Below are 18,594 nucleotides of genomic sequence, written 5' to 3' on the forward strand. Positions count from 1 at the left end.
TCTTACTTTTACTTACTTGCCTCACAAAAAGGTTACTTACTTGCCTCACAAAAAGGTTTGTCGCCCTTACAATCGCTCCTTTCAGTTTTGCCTACCTTATGGAGGATAAGTCCTGGAATATCTCCACCTTACAGTTTTTCCAAGAAATAGTCTCAAGCTCTCGCACCTTCTGAAGCAACCTCTTCTGCTCCTTGAAGTTATGCAAAGATGCTATGATATCTTTAGGATATTCACCGTGCTGGGGTTCTTGCATTCCCTCCTCCTCCGTCCCAAGAACGTGTATATATACTACTTTCACCACCTGCTCCACATCCTTTAAAGTAGTCACTATCAGGTATGCCCAGTAGGTGAATGTTGTTTTGTCAAGACCTATTCTCAAGATCCTCGACCCTGGTAATACAGTCCAACAAATCCTTCTGCGTGTAAGTAGTTAGAATTTGCAACTCTTGCACTAAATCCTCCTGTTCCCCAATCCTCTGTTCCGTATCCGTCACACGATGAACCAAATCCGCCAGGTCTTGTTTAATTTCCCGCACAGCATCCTTAATTTTCCCTTTAACACCCACTATTTCCTTCTTAATTTCAGCTACCTATTGCTGCAAATCTGCTTTGGTAACTGAAGCCGATGGGGACCCATATATCACATCCTGCATTGACTAGGACTCAAAGTTGCTGTCGCCCGAGTATCTTGCCGTCAGCACCAACGCCTCTCCCACATGGCACAGGGAACTTTTCTTCACTCCCTGATGCTGAGATTTAGAGCCCACAGGTTTCTTTTTCGCCAGCATCCTAGTCGCAGTACCATGTTTCCCTGAAAATAAGACCAGTATCATATATTAATTTTGGATTCAAGAAATGCACTAGGGCTTATTTGGGGGGATGTCTTATTTTTTTCATGTATAATGATCATTTCTGCCTTCCTCTCCTCCACTCCAATTCTTCCTCTTTCCTTTCTGTCCCCCACATGTGCAACATCTTTCCTCCCCTCTTACCCATCCTCTTGTGCCTTCCCTCTGCAGCATCTTTCTATCCCTCCCTCCCATCCCTCCTGTACAGCAGTACCCTTGAGCAGCATCTTTCCCTCCCATCCTCCTGTGCAGCAGAACCATGCCGACCCTCCCACCATGAGACTGACATATCTCCCGCCAAACAGCAGCGTCGTCAGCAATCTAAACAAGCTGCTGCCACTGGTGAATCCAGGGATGGAGTTGGGGAGTGTCGAGGATATTTGGGAGGAACTACGGACAGCTACTCAGGCATAGGAGGGGATGTGCACAAAGCATATAAGGAAGACAACACAGGAGCAGAAAGAAATACCGTAAAAGAACCAAGGGAGACTGCTAAGCTTAAAGAGTCCAAGAAGGTAACACACAGGGAACTCAAATGTATGTATACGAATGCAAGAAGTTTGAGAAACAAAATGGGAGAATTGGAAGCAAAAGCAAAAAACGACGAACTGGAAATCATTGGCATAACAGAAACCTAATGGAATGACGAAAACAAATGGGATACAGTACTACAGGGATACAAACTGTACAGAAGAGATAGAGTGGGGCAAAAAGGTGAAGGTATTGCCCTATATGTTCGTGAAGAAATAGAATCTGTGAGAATGACTATGACGAAAAAGAAAGAGAAGCTGGAATCCCTCTGGATAAAAATTCCCAGACACAACGGTACTGACACAAAGATTGGCCTTTACTACCGACCGCCAGGACAGGGGGAGGAAACAGACTCGGAAATGATAGAGGAAATTAAACACGAATGTAAGACGGGTAATGTTGTAATCTTGGGGGATTTCAACTTTCCAGGGATAGACTGGGACCTGGGAACCTCAAATTGTGGCAAGGAGGCAATGTTCCTGGAAGTGCTAGGGGACTACTTCCTGGAACAATTGGGAGAGCCGACAAAAGAAAATGACACCTTGGACTTGGTCCTAAGCAGCATTACGGGGCCGGCTAAGGAAGTAGAAGTCACAGTCTTGCTGGGGACGAGTGATCACAACAGGATCAACTTCAAACTCGATGTCGGGAAGGGGAAAGGTACTAAAACCTCAACCACGACTTTAAACTTTAAAAGGGAAGAAAAGATAGCATAAGAACCATGGTGAAACAACGGATCAAGAAAAAAATGGGCAAAGTCAAAACAGTAGAACAGGCATGGTCCCTACTGAAAAATACTATCACTGAAGCACAAAGCCTTTACATTCTGCGGATGTCCAAAGCAAAGAAAACCAAAAGCAAAAGAGAGCCGGCGTGGCTTACTAAAGAGGTTAAGGAAGCCATAAAAGAAAAGAAGGACTCCTTCAAAGCATGGAAATGCACGAAAACAACCGAAACTTGGAACAAACACAAGGGTGATCAGAAGAAGTGTCACAGGGCAGTGAGGGATGCCAATAAGGACAATGAGGAGAAAATAGTGCAAGAGGCCAAAAACTTCAAGCCCTTCTTCAGGTACGTGAAAGGGAGAAAACCCGCAAAAGAGGCAGTGGGACCGCTGTACGACCATGGAAGAAAAGGGTGCATCAAGGAAGACAAACAAATCGCAGACAGAATAAATTCCTTCTTTGCGACTGTCTTTATAAAGGAAGACACTGCAACAATTCCAGAAGTGGTAAAAGTGTTCAAAGGAGCAACAGAGGACAGCCTTACAACAGTAGAAGTGGACTTGGATCGGATTTACTGCCAGATTGACAAACTCAAAAGTGACACTATTGCAAAAACTTGCCAACCTGTCAATCAAAACAGGACAGATACCGGACGATTGGAAGATAGCGAATGTCACGCCGATTTTAAAAAAGGATCGAGAGGAGTACCGGGCAACTATAGACCTGTGAGTCTCACGTCAGTCCCTGGGAAGATGGTTGAGGCGCTGATCACACACGACCTGATGAAAGCCAGCCAACATGGATTCAGGAAAGGGAAGTCATGTTTGACGAACCTACTTCAATTTTTTGAGACAGTGAACAAACAAATTGATAATAGAGAACCGGTGGATATTATATACTTGGATTTTCAGAAAGCATTCAACAAGGTTCCACATGTAAGACTCCTCAGGAAACTGCAAGGTCATGGAATAGAAGGAGACATACTAAGATGAATAGGCAAATGGCTGGAAAACATAAGGCAGAGAGTGGGCATAAATGGGAAATTCTCAGACTGGGAGACTGTGACTAGTGGTGTGCCCCAGGGCTCTTTACTTGGGCCCATCTTATTTAATATCTTCATAAATGACCTGGAGGATGGAACATCCAGTGAGATCAAGTTTGCAGATGACACAAAATTACGCCGGGCAATCAAATCGCAGAAGGACAGCGAGGAACTCCAGAGCGATTTGAGCCGATTGGAAAATTGGGCTGATAAATGGCAGATGAAGTTTAATGTGGAAAAATGCAAAGTGATGCACTTAGGCAGAAAAAATAAGGAACACAAGTATAGTATGTCAGGTGCAACTTTGGGAAAAACCAAACAGTTAAAGGGACCTGGGCGTATTAATCGATAGGACCCTGAAACTGTCGGCGCAATACGCGGCGACAGCGAAGAACGCAAATAGAATGCTAGGCATGATAAAGAAGGGAATTACGAGTAGGTCGGAGAAAGTAATACTGCCGCTTTATAAAGCGATGGTCAGACCACACTTGGAATACTGCGTCCAACATTGGTCTCCATACTTAAAGAAGGATATAAAAATACTCGAGAGGGTGCAGAGACGAGCAACAAAGCTAATAAAGGGCATGGAGAACTTGGAATATGAGGAATGACTTAAGAGATTGGGATTGTTCTCCCTTGAGAAGAGGTGACTGCAAAGGGATATGATCGAGACTTTCAAAATACTGAAAGGTATCGACAAAATAGAGCAGGAAAAAAAATTATTTACATTGTCCAATGTGACACGGACAAGAGGACATGGATTGAAGCTAAGGGGGGACAAGTTCAGGACAAATATCAGGAAGTTCTGCTTCACGCAACGAGTAGTGGAAACCTGGAATGCTCTCCCAGAAGAGATAATTGCGGAATCCACCGTTCTAGGATTTAAGGGTAAGTTAGATGTACATCTCCTTATGAGTGGCATAAGGTGACGTAAGTAAAGGTAAGCTAGAGTGATATGGGGACTAAAACTATGCCAGGGTACACCTGGTGGGGCCTCCGCGTGTGCGGATCGCTGGACTTGATGGACCTAGGTCTGTTCCTGAGATGGCACTTCTTATGTTCAGGGGTGATCTAACTAGGGCTTATTTTTGGGGTAGGTCTTATTTTTGGGGAAACACATTAGGTTTTTAGCATCCAGTAACCAGCTATATATTTGTAGGAAGGTAGAAAACTTGCTCATTAAAGGGGTTTTTCAGCTCAATCAGGTCAGAGCTCAGGCTCTAATCAGCCATTCAGCTAGGTGACGTCACTGGAAGCCTCCCCACTGCTGAAAATCTTTTACACCTCATGAACCATTTCTTCGATGTACCTCTCATTCTCACTGATGCTTCTCAGTCTTGCCACCTCCTCTCTCAGTTCCTTTACTTGCTTCATGAGAGATTCAAGCTGAAGACAGCTTGCACATGGAACCATTCCCTCTGCCTGGGTAACATTTTCTGTCTGCACAGAGACAGAAGTTATAACCTGAGCAGCAGCTTTGATGATACGATGTTTCCCAGCCATACTGTGGTGCAGATCTACTTACACCTGGAAGAATAAAGAAAGGGCAGAAAAATCCTATCAAAGTAATGCCCTGTTCCTGGTTGGCTGAAGAGCCTATTAAAAGCTCTGCCTTGGGGTGGGCAAGAGGATATTAATTTAACACCAGAGCCTTTCCTCAACAACTATTTATATCCTAATCTGATATTATGCCCTGAAATGCAACCTAAAACACTAATATAGGCTAAAATACTTTTGTATTAATCCCTAATAGAGACTCTAAAGGCTACACTATTGCCTAACTGATTTTGCTGAGCTAAAAAGAGAACTACGATGATATAACCTACTGAAACCAAAGTTTACTTTTCCCAGACAGTTCTTCACAGGTTGCTGTGAAAAACTATCTTTAATGCTGAGCCTAGTCTACAACCTCTCTTTTAGAACCAGGCTTACTGAGGGCTAGGCACTAGGCCAGCATTCTTTGAGCGATGGATTGAAATTATGTATGAAATATCTGTAAGGGTTGACAGGTTGGGCTTATGGGTGGTTTTGGGGTAGTTTATTTTTAGCAGATTGAGATATTTTATGCTTTCTTTTATGGTTATTTTAAACTGCATTGACTTGATTTGTAATGTATAATAATGGCACAAATGCAGATGAAATTAAAATGTTTGATCTATTTCTACAGGAGACCTTACAACAGCTGATTATGATGCCTTTACCAAATGTTTTAATAATTGGGAAAAATCCATTTTCAGGTAAGTTACATATCAGTATATTTTTGTGTTTTATCAGTAATTGGAAATTAAGTGGAGTATAGAGAAAATGAAATCTTATGCCAGGCATTATTTGACGTATTTGTATTTAAAATTTTTAAATAGCTGTGTATGTAAGATTGTAAGCTTCATTAATTCTCATTCCAGTGCATTAGGTGAGACATTCTAGACCAGGGATGCCCAATACGTCGATCGCGATCGACCGGTAGCTCAGGAAGGCAACGTGAGTCGATCGCAGAGCCCATCCCGGGCTCCGTGATAGACTCGTGTTGCCGTCCTGATCTACCGGTCAAAGATGCCGACGCCGGGCATCCACTTTAGGCTGTTTTTGTCATTTCGGGGGGGGGGGGAGGGGAGCATGGCAGCGGCAGCAGCAGCCTGAAAAAGAAATCATCCTGGCTGGGGTCAGTGGCATGCTCAGGAGCTTCTACAACCTTCCTATCTCCCTCTCCCTTCTACCTGCTTCCGGCCACACCCCTTGCTCCGCGGCTCTCTTCGGCAACTCAGCAGCAGCGATCGACACAAGCTTCTGACGTCGGGGCCTACCCTCTGCGAGTCCCGCTTGTTTTAACTTCCTTTTTCCACAAAGGCGGGACTCGTAGAGGGAAGGCCTCGATGTCGGCAGCTTATCTTGATCACCGCTGCTGACGAGTTGCTTAAGAGAGCCGCGGAGCAGGGGGGTGTTGCCAGGTGCAAGTAGAAGGGAGAGGGCCAGATGCAGGACTCGTGGGTGAGGGAGGAGAAGAGAGAGAGAAAGAGAGAGGGGAGGGAAACAAAAGGAAATATTTCATACTGGGCTGGGCCGGAGTGGAGGGAGGGTGGAAAGATTCTGGCTACCGGGTGCAGTAACAAAGGAAAAGGGGGGACAGCTGAAAATGGAGATCGTGATACAAAGAAGAGAAAGAGTAAGCAGGATCTACTGAATAAGGATAGAGATACAGAGGGGACATGAAGAGGAGGTGAAATAGAGACATAGAAGTAATGCTGAAAAAGTGTGTGGGGGGGGGAGATAAAGACATTGAAAGGGCAAATGGTGAACATGGGGTAAAGACAAGGACAGAGACAAATGAAGATTCTGAAAAAGTGGTGAGATAGGGATATAGGTGAGATGGACACAAAGAAGGGTGATGCTGGAAAATAGGTGGAATGGTAATTCTGACAGACACAGAAGGGAAATGCTGGATCAAGGAGAGATGGGGCTCAGGCTGGATGGAATGAGGAGAAATGCCTTGTTGGCCTGGAACTTCCTCTCTTGATGTCAGGGAGCGGAATGCTGGTCAGCGCGATGCTTCTGCAGGGAAAGCTTGGGACGGCGGTGGCTTGGGGCTGTTCCCCGATGGCGGTGGCAGCAAACCGAGTGGCTTGGGGGAGGGCACGGAGAAAGAAAGAAAGGGGGCAGACAGGGAGACAGAAAGAAGGGGGAACAGGGAGACAGAAAGAAAAAGTTGGGGGAGAGAATGAGGTCTGGAGGAGAGGAAACATACAGGAGGCTGAAAGAAAGGAAGAAAGATTGGATGCACAGTCAGAAGAAGAAAGTGCAACCAGAGACTCATGAAATCACCAAACAGCAAAGGTAGGAAAAATGATTTTATTTTCAATTTAGTGATCAAAATGTGTCGGTTTTGAGAATTTATATCTGCTGTCTATATTTTGCACTATGGCTCCCTTTTACTAAACCGCAAGAGCGTTTTTAGCGCAGGGAGCCTATGAGCATTGAGAGCAGCGTGAGGCATTCAGCGTAACTCCTTGTGCTAAAACCTACTGTTGTGGTTTAGTAAAAAGGGAGGGGGTGTATTTGTCAAGTTTCAAGTTTATTAATTTTAATATACCGACCATCAAACAAATATCTGGCCGGTTAACAATAGAATTTAAAAAATAGGAAGGCTAAAAATTTAAAGGTAAAATAATTGGTATATTAAATATATAGTGTGGACATGAATAATTTTGACAGGACAAACTAGAGAGTGAGGATAAATGGGAGGGGAGGGGAAAAGTTACATATTTAAGAAGAAAAAGGAGATAGAGGGAAGGGATAAAACATATGGGGTGGGGTCGCTTTATTAAAGCGGTTGGTTGCTTAGAAAGAAAAAGGAAAGAAGATAAGTCTAATCACTGGTAAATGCGTCACAGAATAAGAAGGTTTTTAGGCCTATCTTAAATTTGTCTATTTTTTTATTTTGTTACTGAGGTGACATTGCATAGAGTCATCTGCCACCTCTTTGAAAAAACCCGGAATATGAATAATTAACATTTTCTCTGCCTTTCAGTGTGCTTTGTGGTTTTTTTTTATTTTATTGTTGGTAGATCATTTTGACTTAGTCATTATAAAAGTAGCTCGCAAGCCCATAAAGTGTGGGCACCCCTGTTCTAGACCATAGGGTGTATTCTGCTCTCTTCATTTTATTGTTTTTAATTCAATGTAGTTCCGTTACTTTCATGGATATTTTTGCATTTAAAGTGGATTTAAAGGTCTGCCTATTTGAGAATTCACAGACTTTGGTCTGTAGCTGACAGGCTGATCCCTTCAGGAGTACCTGTTATCCAGTCTGCATAGTGTTCCATGGAGCTCAGGGCTGTCCTTGACCTAGTCTCACCTTCTGTTAAGCAGGGGTTGAGCACAGACTGTTAGGCATGCTTAGGGAGCTCAGCGGTGTCCCGCATTGTGCCAGCTGCATTGTCGTGCCTCCGCTGATCCTGGTGTACATCCGGTGGTCCGAGGGGTTGGAGGCATAGTCGGACAGTAGAGTCTGACCAGCAGCCTGAAGATCAGTTTGGAGAAAGCATTTTCAGGATTGTGGCAGTGAATTCTGAACCAGCTACTGAAAAGGGCTGGGAAGCAGGTAAAGCACAAGTGTCTCTGGTCAGAGTGGGAGCTAATAGGCTCTCAGAGGGATCGAGAAAAGTTAAAATAGAGAGGTTTTCTTTGTTTCCAGGTGTTACTCTGTGGTCCCCCACCTGAAAAATCCTAAAATTGCTGTTTGTTTGTTTTTATTTTCAGGAAGGGTGTAAAATAGTGCATTTTTGGTGTGAATTTGGTGCTGGTGGCCATCTTGGATTTTTTATCAATCTTTTTTTTCTGCTTTTCCTTGCTTCTTGGAAATTGGAATTTTTGCCAGAAAAACTGCTGGGATCGAGTCCTCAGGGTCTCTTCTTGTGGATTCATGTAAAGTTGGCGCATATTTAATGCTTTTGGAGTGTCTGTGTGCCACATGCCGCATAGCGCTGTCGGGGAGGGGGGGAGGTGACGGCTAGTTCAGCTTCCCCCTTACTGAAGCAGGTTATTTCACACTCAGCTAGCCCATTACTTTTAGGGCTTGGCTCTATGGGTTCTTCGGTCAGCCAGGCAGCATACCTGCCGGAGCCTAAGAAACGCAAGTCTAAGTCATCTAAGGGTGACACTGTGCCCCAGGGAACAGACAACTTTTCTGAATTCATGCAATTTTTGTGGTTTGAATTTCAAACCAGAGGTCCGGCTGCTGGGTGCTCTTCTGGCCCCCATTCGACGTCTCTGGGCAGTGGGGTGCCCTCGGGGGTCTCATTGCCTCCGGCCATACCGACTGTTAATCCTTCCACATCTGTTCAGGGGGATCCAGTGGCTGATCCGGACCTTGTTGATCATTTGTTTGATAGTGCAGCCCATCTCAGTTTGGGGGATCCAGACTTGAGTACTGGATCCGCGGATCCTTTAGGGCAGGGGCTTTTTTAGCTTGCGAGCTACTTTTAAAATGACCAAGTCAAAATGATCTACCAACAATAAAATTTTAGAAAAAACACAAAGCACACTGAAAGGCAGAGAAAATGTTAATTATCATTCATATTCTGGGTTTTTTTCAAAGAGGTCAAGGCAGATGACTCTATGCAATGTCACCTCAGTAACAACCATACAAAAATAGACAAATATACTCCCTCCCTTTTTACTATTTCCATGATAGCAGTTTTTAGCACAGGGAGCTGCACTGAATGCCCCGCGCTGCTCTTGATGATCATAGACTCCCTGTGCTAAAAACTGCTATTGCAGTTTAGTAAAAGGGGGCCATAGTGCAAAATATAGACAGCAGATATAAATTCTCAAAACAGACACATTTTGATCACTAAATTGAAAATAAAATAATTTTTCCTACCTTTGTTGTCTAGTGATTTCATGAGTCTCTGGTTGCACTTTCTTCTTCTGACTGTGCATCCAATATTTCTTCCCTTCTTTCAGCCTCCTGTATGCTTCCTCTCCTCCAGACCTCATTCTCTCCCTAACTTTTTCTTTCTTTCTCCCTGCCCCCTTTTTTCTTTCTGTCTCCCTGCCTCCCTTTCTTTCTTTTTCTCTCTCTCTCCATGCCCCCTTTCTTTCTGTCTCCCTGTTCCCCCTTTCTTTCTTTGTCTCCCTGCCCTCCTTCTTTCTGTCTCCCTGCCTGCCCCCTTTCTTTTTCTCTCCCTGCCCTCCCCCAAGCCACTAGGTTTGCCGCCACCGCTACAATCGGGGAACAGGCCCCCAAGCCACTAGCCCCAAGCCCTCCCTGCAGAAGCGTCGCACTGACCAGCTCTTCCTCTGATGTCAGAGAGGAAGTTCTGGGCCAGCCAGGCAGCGATTGGCTGGCCCAGAACTTCCTCTCCGATGCCAAAATTGACGTCAGGGAGAGAAATGCTGGTCAGTCCAACGCTTCTGCAGGGAGAACTTGGGGCAGCGGTGGGGGACATCAGGGAGATGAAGGCTGATCGGCCCAGTAGATCAGGACAGCAACACGAGTCTATCACGGAGCCCGGGATGGGCTATCTAGATGATTGGTTGATCAGAGCTCCATCATTGGCAGAATTCGCGGGAGCCAGTAAGGATGCCTTTCAGTACCAAGCAGCAGCGCCAAATCGCGCTCCTGCTCATGTAGCTCAGCGCCAAAGGAAATCGCGGCAGCCGGTTGTCAGCAGGGCAGGAACTTGGAAAGTTTGCTCCTGCCCGCTGCACCTCCACCGCGGATCGCTAAGATGAGGTACCATATGAGGCTAGGGCAGGGAGGGAGGGTGCAGAGTCTGACGGGGAAAAGAAGGAAGGGTGCTGGGTGCAGAGTCTGACGGGAACATAAGAACATAAGAACATAAGAAGTTGCCTCCGCTGAGGCAGACCATAGGTCCATCCTGCTCAGCGGTCCGCTCCCGCGGCGGCCCATCAGGCCCATTGTCTGAGCAATGGTCTATACCTATCTATACCCCCCAATCCCTTTTTCTTCTAGGAATCTATCCAAACCTTCTTTGAAACCATTTAATGTTTTCTTGTCTACAACAGCCTCTGGAAGCGCGTTCCATGTGTCCACCACCCTCTGAGTGAAAAAGAACTTCCTAGCATTTGTTCTAAACCTATCCCCTTTCAATTTCTCCAAGTGCCCCCTTGTACTTGTGGTGCCCCTTAATTTAAAAAATCTGTCCCTGTCTACTTTTTCTATGCCCTTCAGGATCTTGAAGGTTTCTATCATGTCTCCTCTAAGTCTTCGCTTTTCCAGGGAGAAAAGTCCCAACTGCTTCAATCTGTCAGAATATGGGAGATTTTCCATTCCCTTTATCAGTTTGGTTGCTCTTCTTTGTACTCCCTCAAGTAACGCCATGTCTTTCTTGAGGTACGGCGACCAGTACTGGACACAGTACTCCAGATGCGGCCGTACCATTGCACGATACAGCGGCATGATGACTTCCTTCGTCCTGGTCGTAATACCCTTCTTAATGATACCCAGCATTCTGTTTGCTTTCCTAGAGGCTGTGGCGCATTGCGCCGATGCCTTCAGTGTTGCGTCTACCATCACTCCCAGGTCTCTCTCCAGGTTACTAACCCCTAGTGGTGTTCCCCCCATTTTGTATGTGAACATCGGGTTCTTTTTCCCCACGTGCATGACCTTGCATTTCCCCACGTTGAAGCTCATCTGCCACTTTTCGGCCCACTTTTCCAGCTGCGTTAGATCCTTTTGGAGATCTTCACAGTCTTCCTTGGTTTGAGCCCTGCTGTATAGTTTGGTGTCATCTGCAAATTTAATGACTTCACACTTAGTTCCCGCCTCTAGGTCATTTATGTAGATATTGAACAAGAGTGGTCCCAGCACCGACCCCTGCGGAACTCCGCTCGTGACCCCTTTCCAGTCTGAGTAGTGGCCCTTTACGCCAACCCTCTGCTTCCTGTTTGCCAGCCAGTTTTTGATCCATCGGTGGACCTCCCCTTGTACCCCGTGGTTCCATATCTTTTTAAGCAGTCTCTCGTGTGGCACCTTGTCGAAGGCTTTTTGGAAGTCAAGGTAAATAATGTCTATAGATTCCCCTTTATCCACCTGGCTGTTCACTCCCTCAAAGAAGTACAATAAGTTTGTGAGGCATGACCTACCCTTACAGAAGCCATGTTGACTCGGTTTTAGCTGCCCATTTTTTTCGATGTGCTCATAGATGCTGTCTTTAATCAGTGCCTCCATCATCTTTCCCGGGACTGAGGTCAGGCTCACCGGCCTGGGAAGGAGAAGGAAGGAAGGGGGCTGGTGCAGTGCCTGACAGGGAAGGGGAAAGGAAGGGGGCTGGTGCAATGCTTGACAGGGGAGGGGGAAAGGAAGGAAGGAAGGGGGCTGGTGCAGTGCCTGACAGGGGAGAAAGGGAAGGGTGCTGGGTGCACAGTCTGGCAGGAAGGGAGGGTGAAGTGCCTGACAGGGGGGGGAAGGGTGCTGGGTTCATAGCCTGACAGGGGAGGGGAGGATGGAAGGGTGCTGGTGCAGACCCTGACAGGGGAGGAAGGAAGGGGGCTGGGTGCAGAGCCTGACAGGGGAGGGGAGGATGGAAGGGTGCTGGGCGCAGAGTCTGACGGGGCAGGACATTTGAATATTAAGCTGCCCGACTTATATTCGAGTATGTACAGTATCCTCTGAGAGCTTAATTGTCATCCAATTTAACATCCAAAGAATGGAATTAAATTGGAATGAAATTAAATTAGAATCAATTGAGATAAATTTAATTAAATTAAAATGTCCCCATATAGTAAAAGAGAGCTAGAACATTTTGGAAGGCCATTCAATTTCATGGTTAAGACCTCATGGCTCCACTGTGTGCCAGCCATATATTAATTTTTGTTCTTTATAAAGCAAAGATTGAAATAAATCTCATCCATGAGGTAAAGTTACTTTTATCAGAACTGTGTATCTTAATTCATTTAAAGTATGACCAGCTGTTATCCAATGTTGAGTCAAGGGAGCCTCCATTTTGCTTGTCCTAATGGTGCTCAAATGTTCCATAATTCTCAATTTAATCTGATGTTGTGTGTGACCTGTGTAATATAGGCCACAGGGACAAACTATGGCATATACTACCCCCTGAGATTTACAGTTTGTGGAAGATCTGAATTTAAACACTTTTTGTGAATGTGGTATTGTTATTTCAGTAATGTGCATAGATGCATAACAAACTGAACATTGCCCACAAGGGACGTGTCCCGGGAAACGTTCCATACTATAAGATTGAGTTTTTAATATTTCACCCAAATTTCTAGCTCGCTTGAAAGCAAATCTTGGGCGTTCTTTTAAATTTCGATGAATGTCAAGTATATGCCAATGTTAGTGTATTGCTTTTTGTATAAGATGTGCTTTGGTAGAATAAGGTAATACACAAACCAAAGGATTTTTGTGCCTGACGCTTATTTGATTTACCCCATTGAGTATGAATATACTTAGTTCTTTTGAAAGCATTTTTTACAATGGGTAAAGGGTATCCTCGTTGGCTAAATTGAGTGGCAAAATTTAAAGCATTATGTATTGTCTCAATTCATATTTGTCTCTTGTTTTGGGATGAATAAACATCTTTGTTTTCACATTTACATAGCACACAGAGCAATGTGAACATGGATAGTGTTCCCAGACCTTGTCTTTAGTACCTGGAACAGGGAGTGATGAAGGTGCAAGATGTCTTTTAAATTCTTATTGGTAGCACTACATCGAAGGAGACAAAAACCACTGATCTGTAATCCGATCAATTTATTAGTTAATACAACAAGACTCAACACGATTCATGCTTCGGCCAAAGGCCTGCATCAGGAGTTTAAAAGAAAATATAAAAATATGCAAAAATATATATAAAAATTGAAAATTGACAAATAAAGGAATGAGACCTAATGAATGTCCATCGAAATTGAAGTGGTGAAATATACTATAAAAACAAAAACAATATATGAAATCAATAATAACTAAAAGAATATTTCATAAGTTATAATTTATGTAAGGGATAATTAAAAGTTAGTCTCTACAAGGCATGAGAATGACAATTTGTAGTCAGAACAGTAATATTGCATTGTTAAAAAATGAAAATGACCAATTTATATCTATATAGCTATATATAACTGTATATATTTGTTAAATAGATGAGCATTGTTACCTGAAGCTTGAAACTGGTGGATAGCTCAACTGGTTTGATATATAAATGTGAAAGTATCCAACTAAACATAAAGTAGTATTCATAAAATTTAAAAAAAAAAAAAAAAAAGAATGTTAAAATGAAAAAAAAAAGTTTAAAAAAATTAAACTAGAAAATATACAGTAATAAAAAAATAAAAAGAAAAAAGGAATTAAAAACCCTAAAAAAAAAAGAAGGAAAATTTAAAAAAAAAAAAAAAAATAGACAAGTGAAATGTGTAAAGTAAATAACACAAACCAAAAGGAAAATAAAATGACTGTGGAAACATACATCTGATTACAAAAAAGTAAATTATGAAATAAAATAACTTTGCAAACATGAACGAGATGGTGTCAATTTCAGTAGCGTTATATTTATATTGTCAAGTCATTGAAATAGTTGGTTTTCGCTTAGGGCTCCTTTTATGAAGTTGCATTAGCGGCTTTATTGCACGCACATTTTTAGCACACGCTAACCCCCGCGCTAGCCAAAAAACTACGGCCTGCTCAAGAGGAGGCGGTAGCGGCTATTAAGCACATTAAAATGCTAACACGGCTTTGTAAAAGAAGCCCTTAATTTATTATTTTTTTTTTGTTCATAATGTAGCCCTATCAACTACTAGCAATGTTTATTACACATTTGTGTATTTTTGTGGCTAGCATGCTCTTCCACGTAGCTTAATTTGGCTTTTTTATTTAGGCATTTTGTGTTTTGTTTTCTTTCAATGCCACATAATTAGTGTTTATCAGTTAAACAAAACTAAACCTTAAGTTTATATACCACATCCTCTCGATAAAGATAGAGCTTGGCATGTTTTACAGGAACTTTAAAATAAGGAATAAACCCTAAAATAAAATAAGGATTAGTGATTATAAAGATAGCATTGAGATTTACATTTTTGAGAATGTGAATACAAACTTTGATTCGTTAGTTTTGTTAGTTGCGAGATTTAAGCTCTTTGGCTTTTACATTTTTGAGAATGTGAATACAGATTTTGATTCGTCAGTTTTGTTAGTTGAGAGATTTAAGCTGTTTGGCTTTCACATTTAGCAATTTTTTGTATTCACTTTATCATATTGACATTATCCCTTTTTTAAAATGTATTTCATATGTTGAATTTTGACTTAGTTTTAAAGATGCAGCGTTCATGCTTCCTCTATTCATTAAATTTTTCTAGCTATTACACCATTGCTTTTTTTAGTATATTTACAATTATTTATTATTTTCTCTCAACTCTTACATGGTTCTTGGTTACTACCAGTTCTTACTATACTCTTTAGTATAGGCTGGTATTTGCTCATTTGCGCACTAATTACCTTTTGGCCATTGAATCCAGTAGCATTTTTTTTTTTTGTTCCTACACACATCTTTCATTGCATACATTTATTATACATATTCTATTTAGTATCTTGTATGGATCACTTATTACCTTCAGGTTTAACTTTGTTTTCAGATTTTATGCAGTTGCATGTTTAAATCAGGTTTGACTAGGATCAGCAATTATCCCAACCGGTCTTATGTTAATATTCATTCATCGATCACTTATTTTGATAATTTTGGCATTTTATTTATCATTGTCATTTCATATATTTGTTCCCATCAGTATAACTTCTTAATAAGTAGAGCCCTTTCATTTATTTTTAAAAAAATATTTTACACATCTTTCATTTTTGCAAAGTTATTTTATTTCATAATTGACCTTTTTGTTATCAGACTTGTATGTTCCCACATAGTCATTTTATTTTCCTTTTGGTTTGTGTTATTCGCTTTACACATTTCACTTTTCTAATTTTTTTCAGGGTTTTTTTTTTTACTTTTCCTTCTATTTTTCTGTTTTTTCCTCTTTTTGATTTTTTATTACTTTATATTTTTCAGTTTTATTTTTTAATGTTTTTTATTTTAGCATTCTTGGGTTTTTAAATTTTTTTTTCATTTTATTGATTAATACTACTTTTTTATGTTTAGTTGGATACTTTCACATTTATACATCAAACCAGTCGAGCTATCTACCAATTTCAAGCTTCAGGTAATGTTACTCATCTTTAACAAATATATACAGTTATTTATGTATAAATTGGTCATTTTCATTTTTTAACAATGCAGTATTAGAGTCCTGACTACAAATTGTCATTCTCATGCCTTGTAGAGATTAAATTTTAAATATCCCTTATATAAATTATATTATAACTTATGAAATATTCTTTAAGTTATTATTGATTTCGTATATTGTTTTTATAGTATATTTCACTACTTCAATTTCGATTGACATTCATTAGGTCTCATTCATTTATCTGTCAATTTTTAATCTTTTATATAATTTTTTATATTTTCTTTTAAACTCCTAATAGAAACATGATGGCAGATAAAGGCCAAATGGCCCATCCAGCCTGCCCTTCCACAGTAACCATTATCTCTTCCTCTCTCTAAGAGATCCCTTGTGCCTATTCCACGCTTTCTTGATATCAGACAGTCTCTGTCTCCACCACCTCTACTGGGAGACTGTTCCAGCATCTGCCACCCTTTCTGTAAAACAATATTTCCTTACATTACTCCTGAGCCTATCACCTCTTAACTTCATCCTATGCCCTCTCATTCCAGAGCTTCCTTTCAAATGAAAGAGACTGGCAAACAGAATGCTAGGCATAATCAAGAAGGGTATTACAACCAGAACGAAAGAAGTTATCCTGCCATTGTATCGGGCGATGGTGCGTCCGCATCTGGAGTACTGCGTCCAATATTGGTTGCCATACTTTAAGAAGGACAAGGCGTTACTCAAGAGGGTTCAGAGGAGAGCAACGCGTCTGATAAAGGGGATGGAAAACCTTTCATATGCTGAGAGATTGGAGAAACTGGGTCTCTTTTCCCTGGAGAAGAGGAGACTTAGAGGGGATATGATAGAGACTTATAAGATCATGAAGGGCATAGAGAGAGTAGAGAGGGACAGATTCTTCAAACTTTTGAAAAATAAAAGAACAAGAGGGCATTCAGAAAAGTTGAAAGGGGACAGATTCAAAACGAATGCTAGGAATTTCTTCTTTACCCAACGTGTGGTGGACACCTGGAATGCGCTTCCAGAGAGCATAATAGGGCAGAGTATAGTACTGGGGTTCAAGAAAGGATTGGACAATTTCCTAGTGGAAAAGGGGATAGAGGGGTATAGATAGAGGATTACTGCAGAGGTCCTGAACCTGTTGGGCCGCCGCGTGAGCGGACTGCTGGGCACGATGGACCTCAGGTCTGACCCAACAGAGGCATTGCTTATGTTCTTATGTACTAGACTCATGCACATTTACGCCACGTAAGTATTTAAACATCTCTATCATATCTCCCCTCTCCCGCCTTTCCTCCAGAGTATACATATTGAGATCTTTAAATCTGTCCCCATACTCCTTATGATGAAGACTATGCACCATTTTAGTAGCCTTCCTCTGGACTCACTATCCTTTTTATATCTTTTTGAAGGTGTGGCCTCCAGAATTGCACATAATATTCTAAATGAGGTCTCACCAAATCTTATACAGGGGCATCAATACTTCCTTTTTCCTACTAGCCCATACCTCTCCCTATGCACCCTAGCTTTTGCTGTCACCTTTTCAACCTGTTTTTGACCACCTTAAGATCATCACATACAATCACACCCAAATCCCACTCTTCTGTTGTGCACATAAGTTCTTCACCCCCTAAACTGTACTGTTCCCTCTGGTTTATGCAGCCCAAATCCATAACCTTGCATTTCTTAACATTAAATTTTAGCTGCCAAATTTCAGATTATTAGGTCTTTCTTCATATTATTCATACCATCCTGGGTATCAGATTTTGGTATCATCCGCAAAGAGGCAAATCTTATCCGACAGCCCTGCAGCAATATTGTTTATAAAAATGTTAAAAAGAACAGGCCTTTTGCTAAAACACGAATCGTGTAGACTCTCGTTGTATGAACTAATAAATTGATTGGATTACAATTCAGTGGTTTGTATCTTCCTTGCTGTGGTGTTACCAGTGTGTTTGTTGCGTAGGATTTGTGTTCTTCTGTTTTTGTCTATCCTTTCTTTTAAATTCTTAGAACATTTAAAGACAATCATCAGGCCTTTATTTGCAAAATATGGGATGTTCTGTATTATTGGCCAGTACTTTCTCAATGTTTTAATTATCAAGTTTCAAGTTTATTAAAATAATTTTTTAGACCGCTTAATCAAATATCTAAGCGGTTTACAATGTAATGTTACATAAAAACATATATCATTATAAAAACAAATAAAAACAGGGGATACTGGAAGACAATCCAAGTATTAAAAGCACAAGACGTACGGACCTACTGCAAACAATAGGAGAGTGGGGAAGAACTACAATTTTTATAGAAAAGGTGCAACATGAAAGGAAAATACGATAGGCTAGGGTCAATTTTCAAAGTTTTTTTAAAAAAATATTAAAATATTATAGTATTAAAAACATTAAAATTTTAAAATATTAAAATATGCCCTTAACAGGACAGTTGTTATCCAAAGGCATCTTGGAACATATATGACAGTCATAAAATAGAGGACAAACAACCTTATCATTATTTCATTTGCTTTTGGTACATAGTAAAGAATCCCTACCTTGTTGTGCAGTTCTTTTTAACCTTCCTTTATATATTTCTCTGGATAACTCCTATCTTCAAATCTAGAGGCCATAATACTGAGCTGATGATCTCTATCCTCCTCCCGGTTAGTGTTTGTGGGTTTTTGATGTAAAGTGGTTTCCAAACCACCATCTATATTGTGACAGGGAAAAGCCAGAAACCAACATAATGGCCAAGTTTT

At 41.5% G+C, this 18,594-nt stretch overlaps 1 protein-coding gene across 3 annotated transcripts in view; it reads left to right on the top strand.

Moving 5' to 3' along the window:
* The window catches only part of CCDC88A (coiled-coil domain containing 88A), a 612,058-nt gene that overhangs the window by 83,549 nt on the left and 509,915 nt on the right, over positions 1–18,594 (top strand). For all 3 annotated transcript variants that reach the window (XM_033936818.1, XM_033936819.1, XM_033936822.1), the window contains exon 4: positions 5,314–5,383. In XM_033936818.1, the coding sequence (XP_033792709.1) occupies positions 5,314–5,383 (70 nt within the window). The remainder of the gene's footprint in view (positions 1–5,313; positions 5,384–18,594) is intronic.

This window comes from Geotrypetes seraphini, chromosome 3, assembly GCF_902459505.1.
Source record: "Geotrypetes seraphini chromosome 3, aGeoSer1.1, whole genome shotgun sequence".
Taxonomy (NCBI): domain Eukaryota; kingdom Metazoa; phylum Chordata; class Amphibia; order Gymnophiona; family Dermophiidae; genus Geotrypetes; species Geotrypetes seraphini.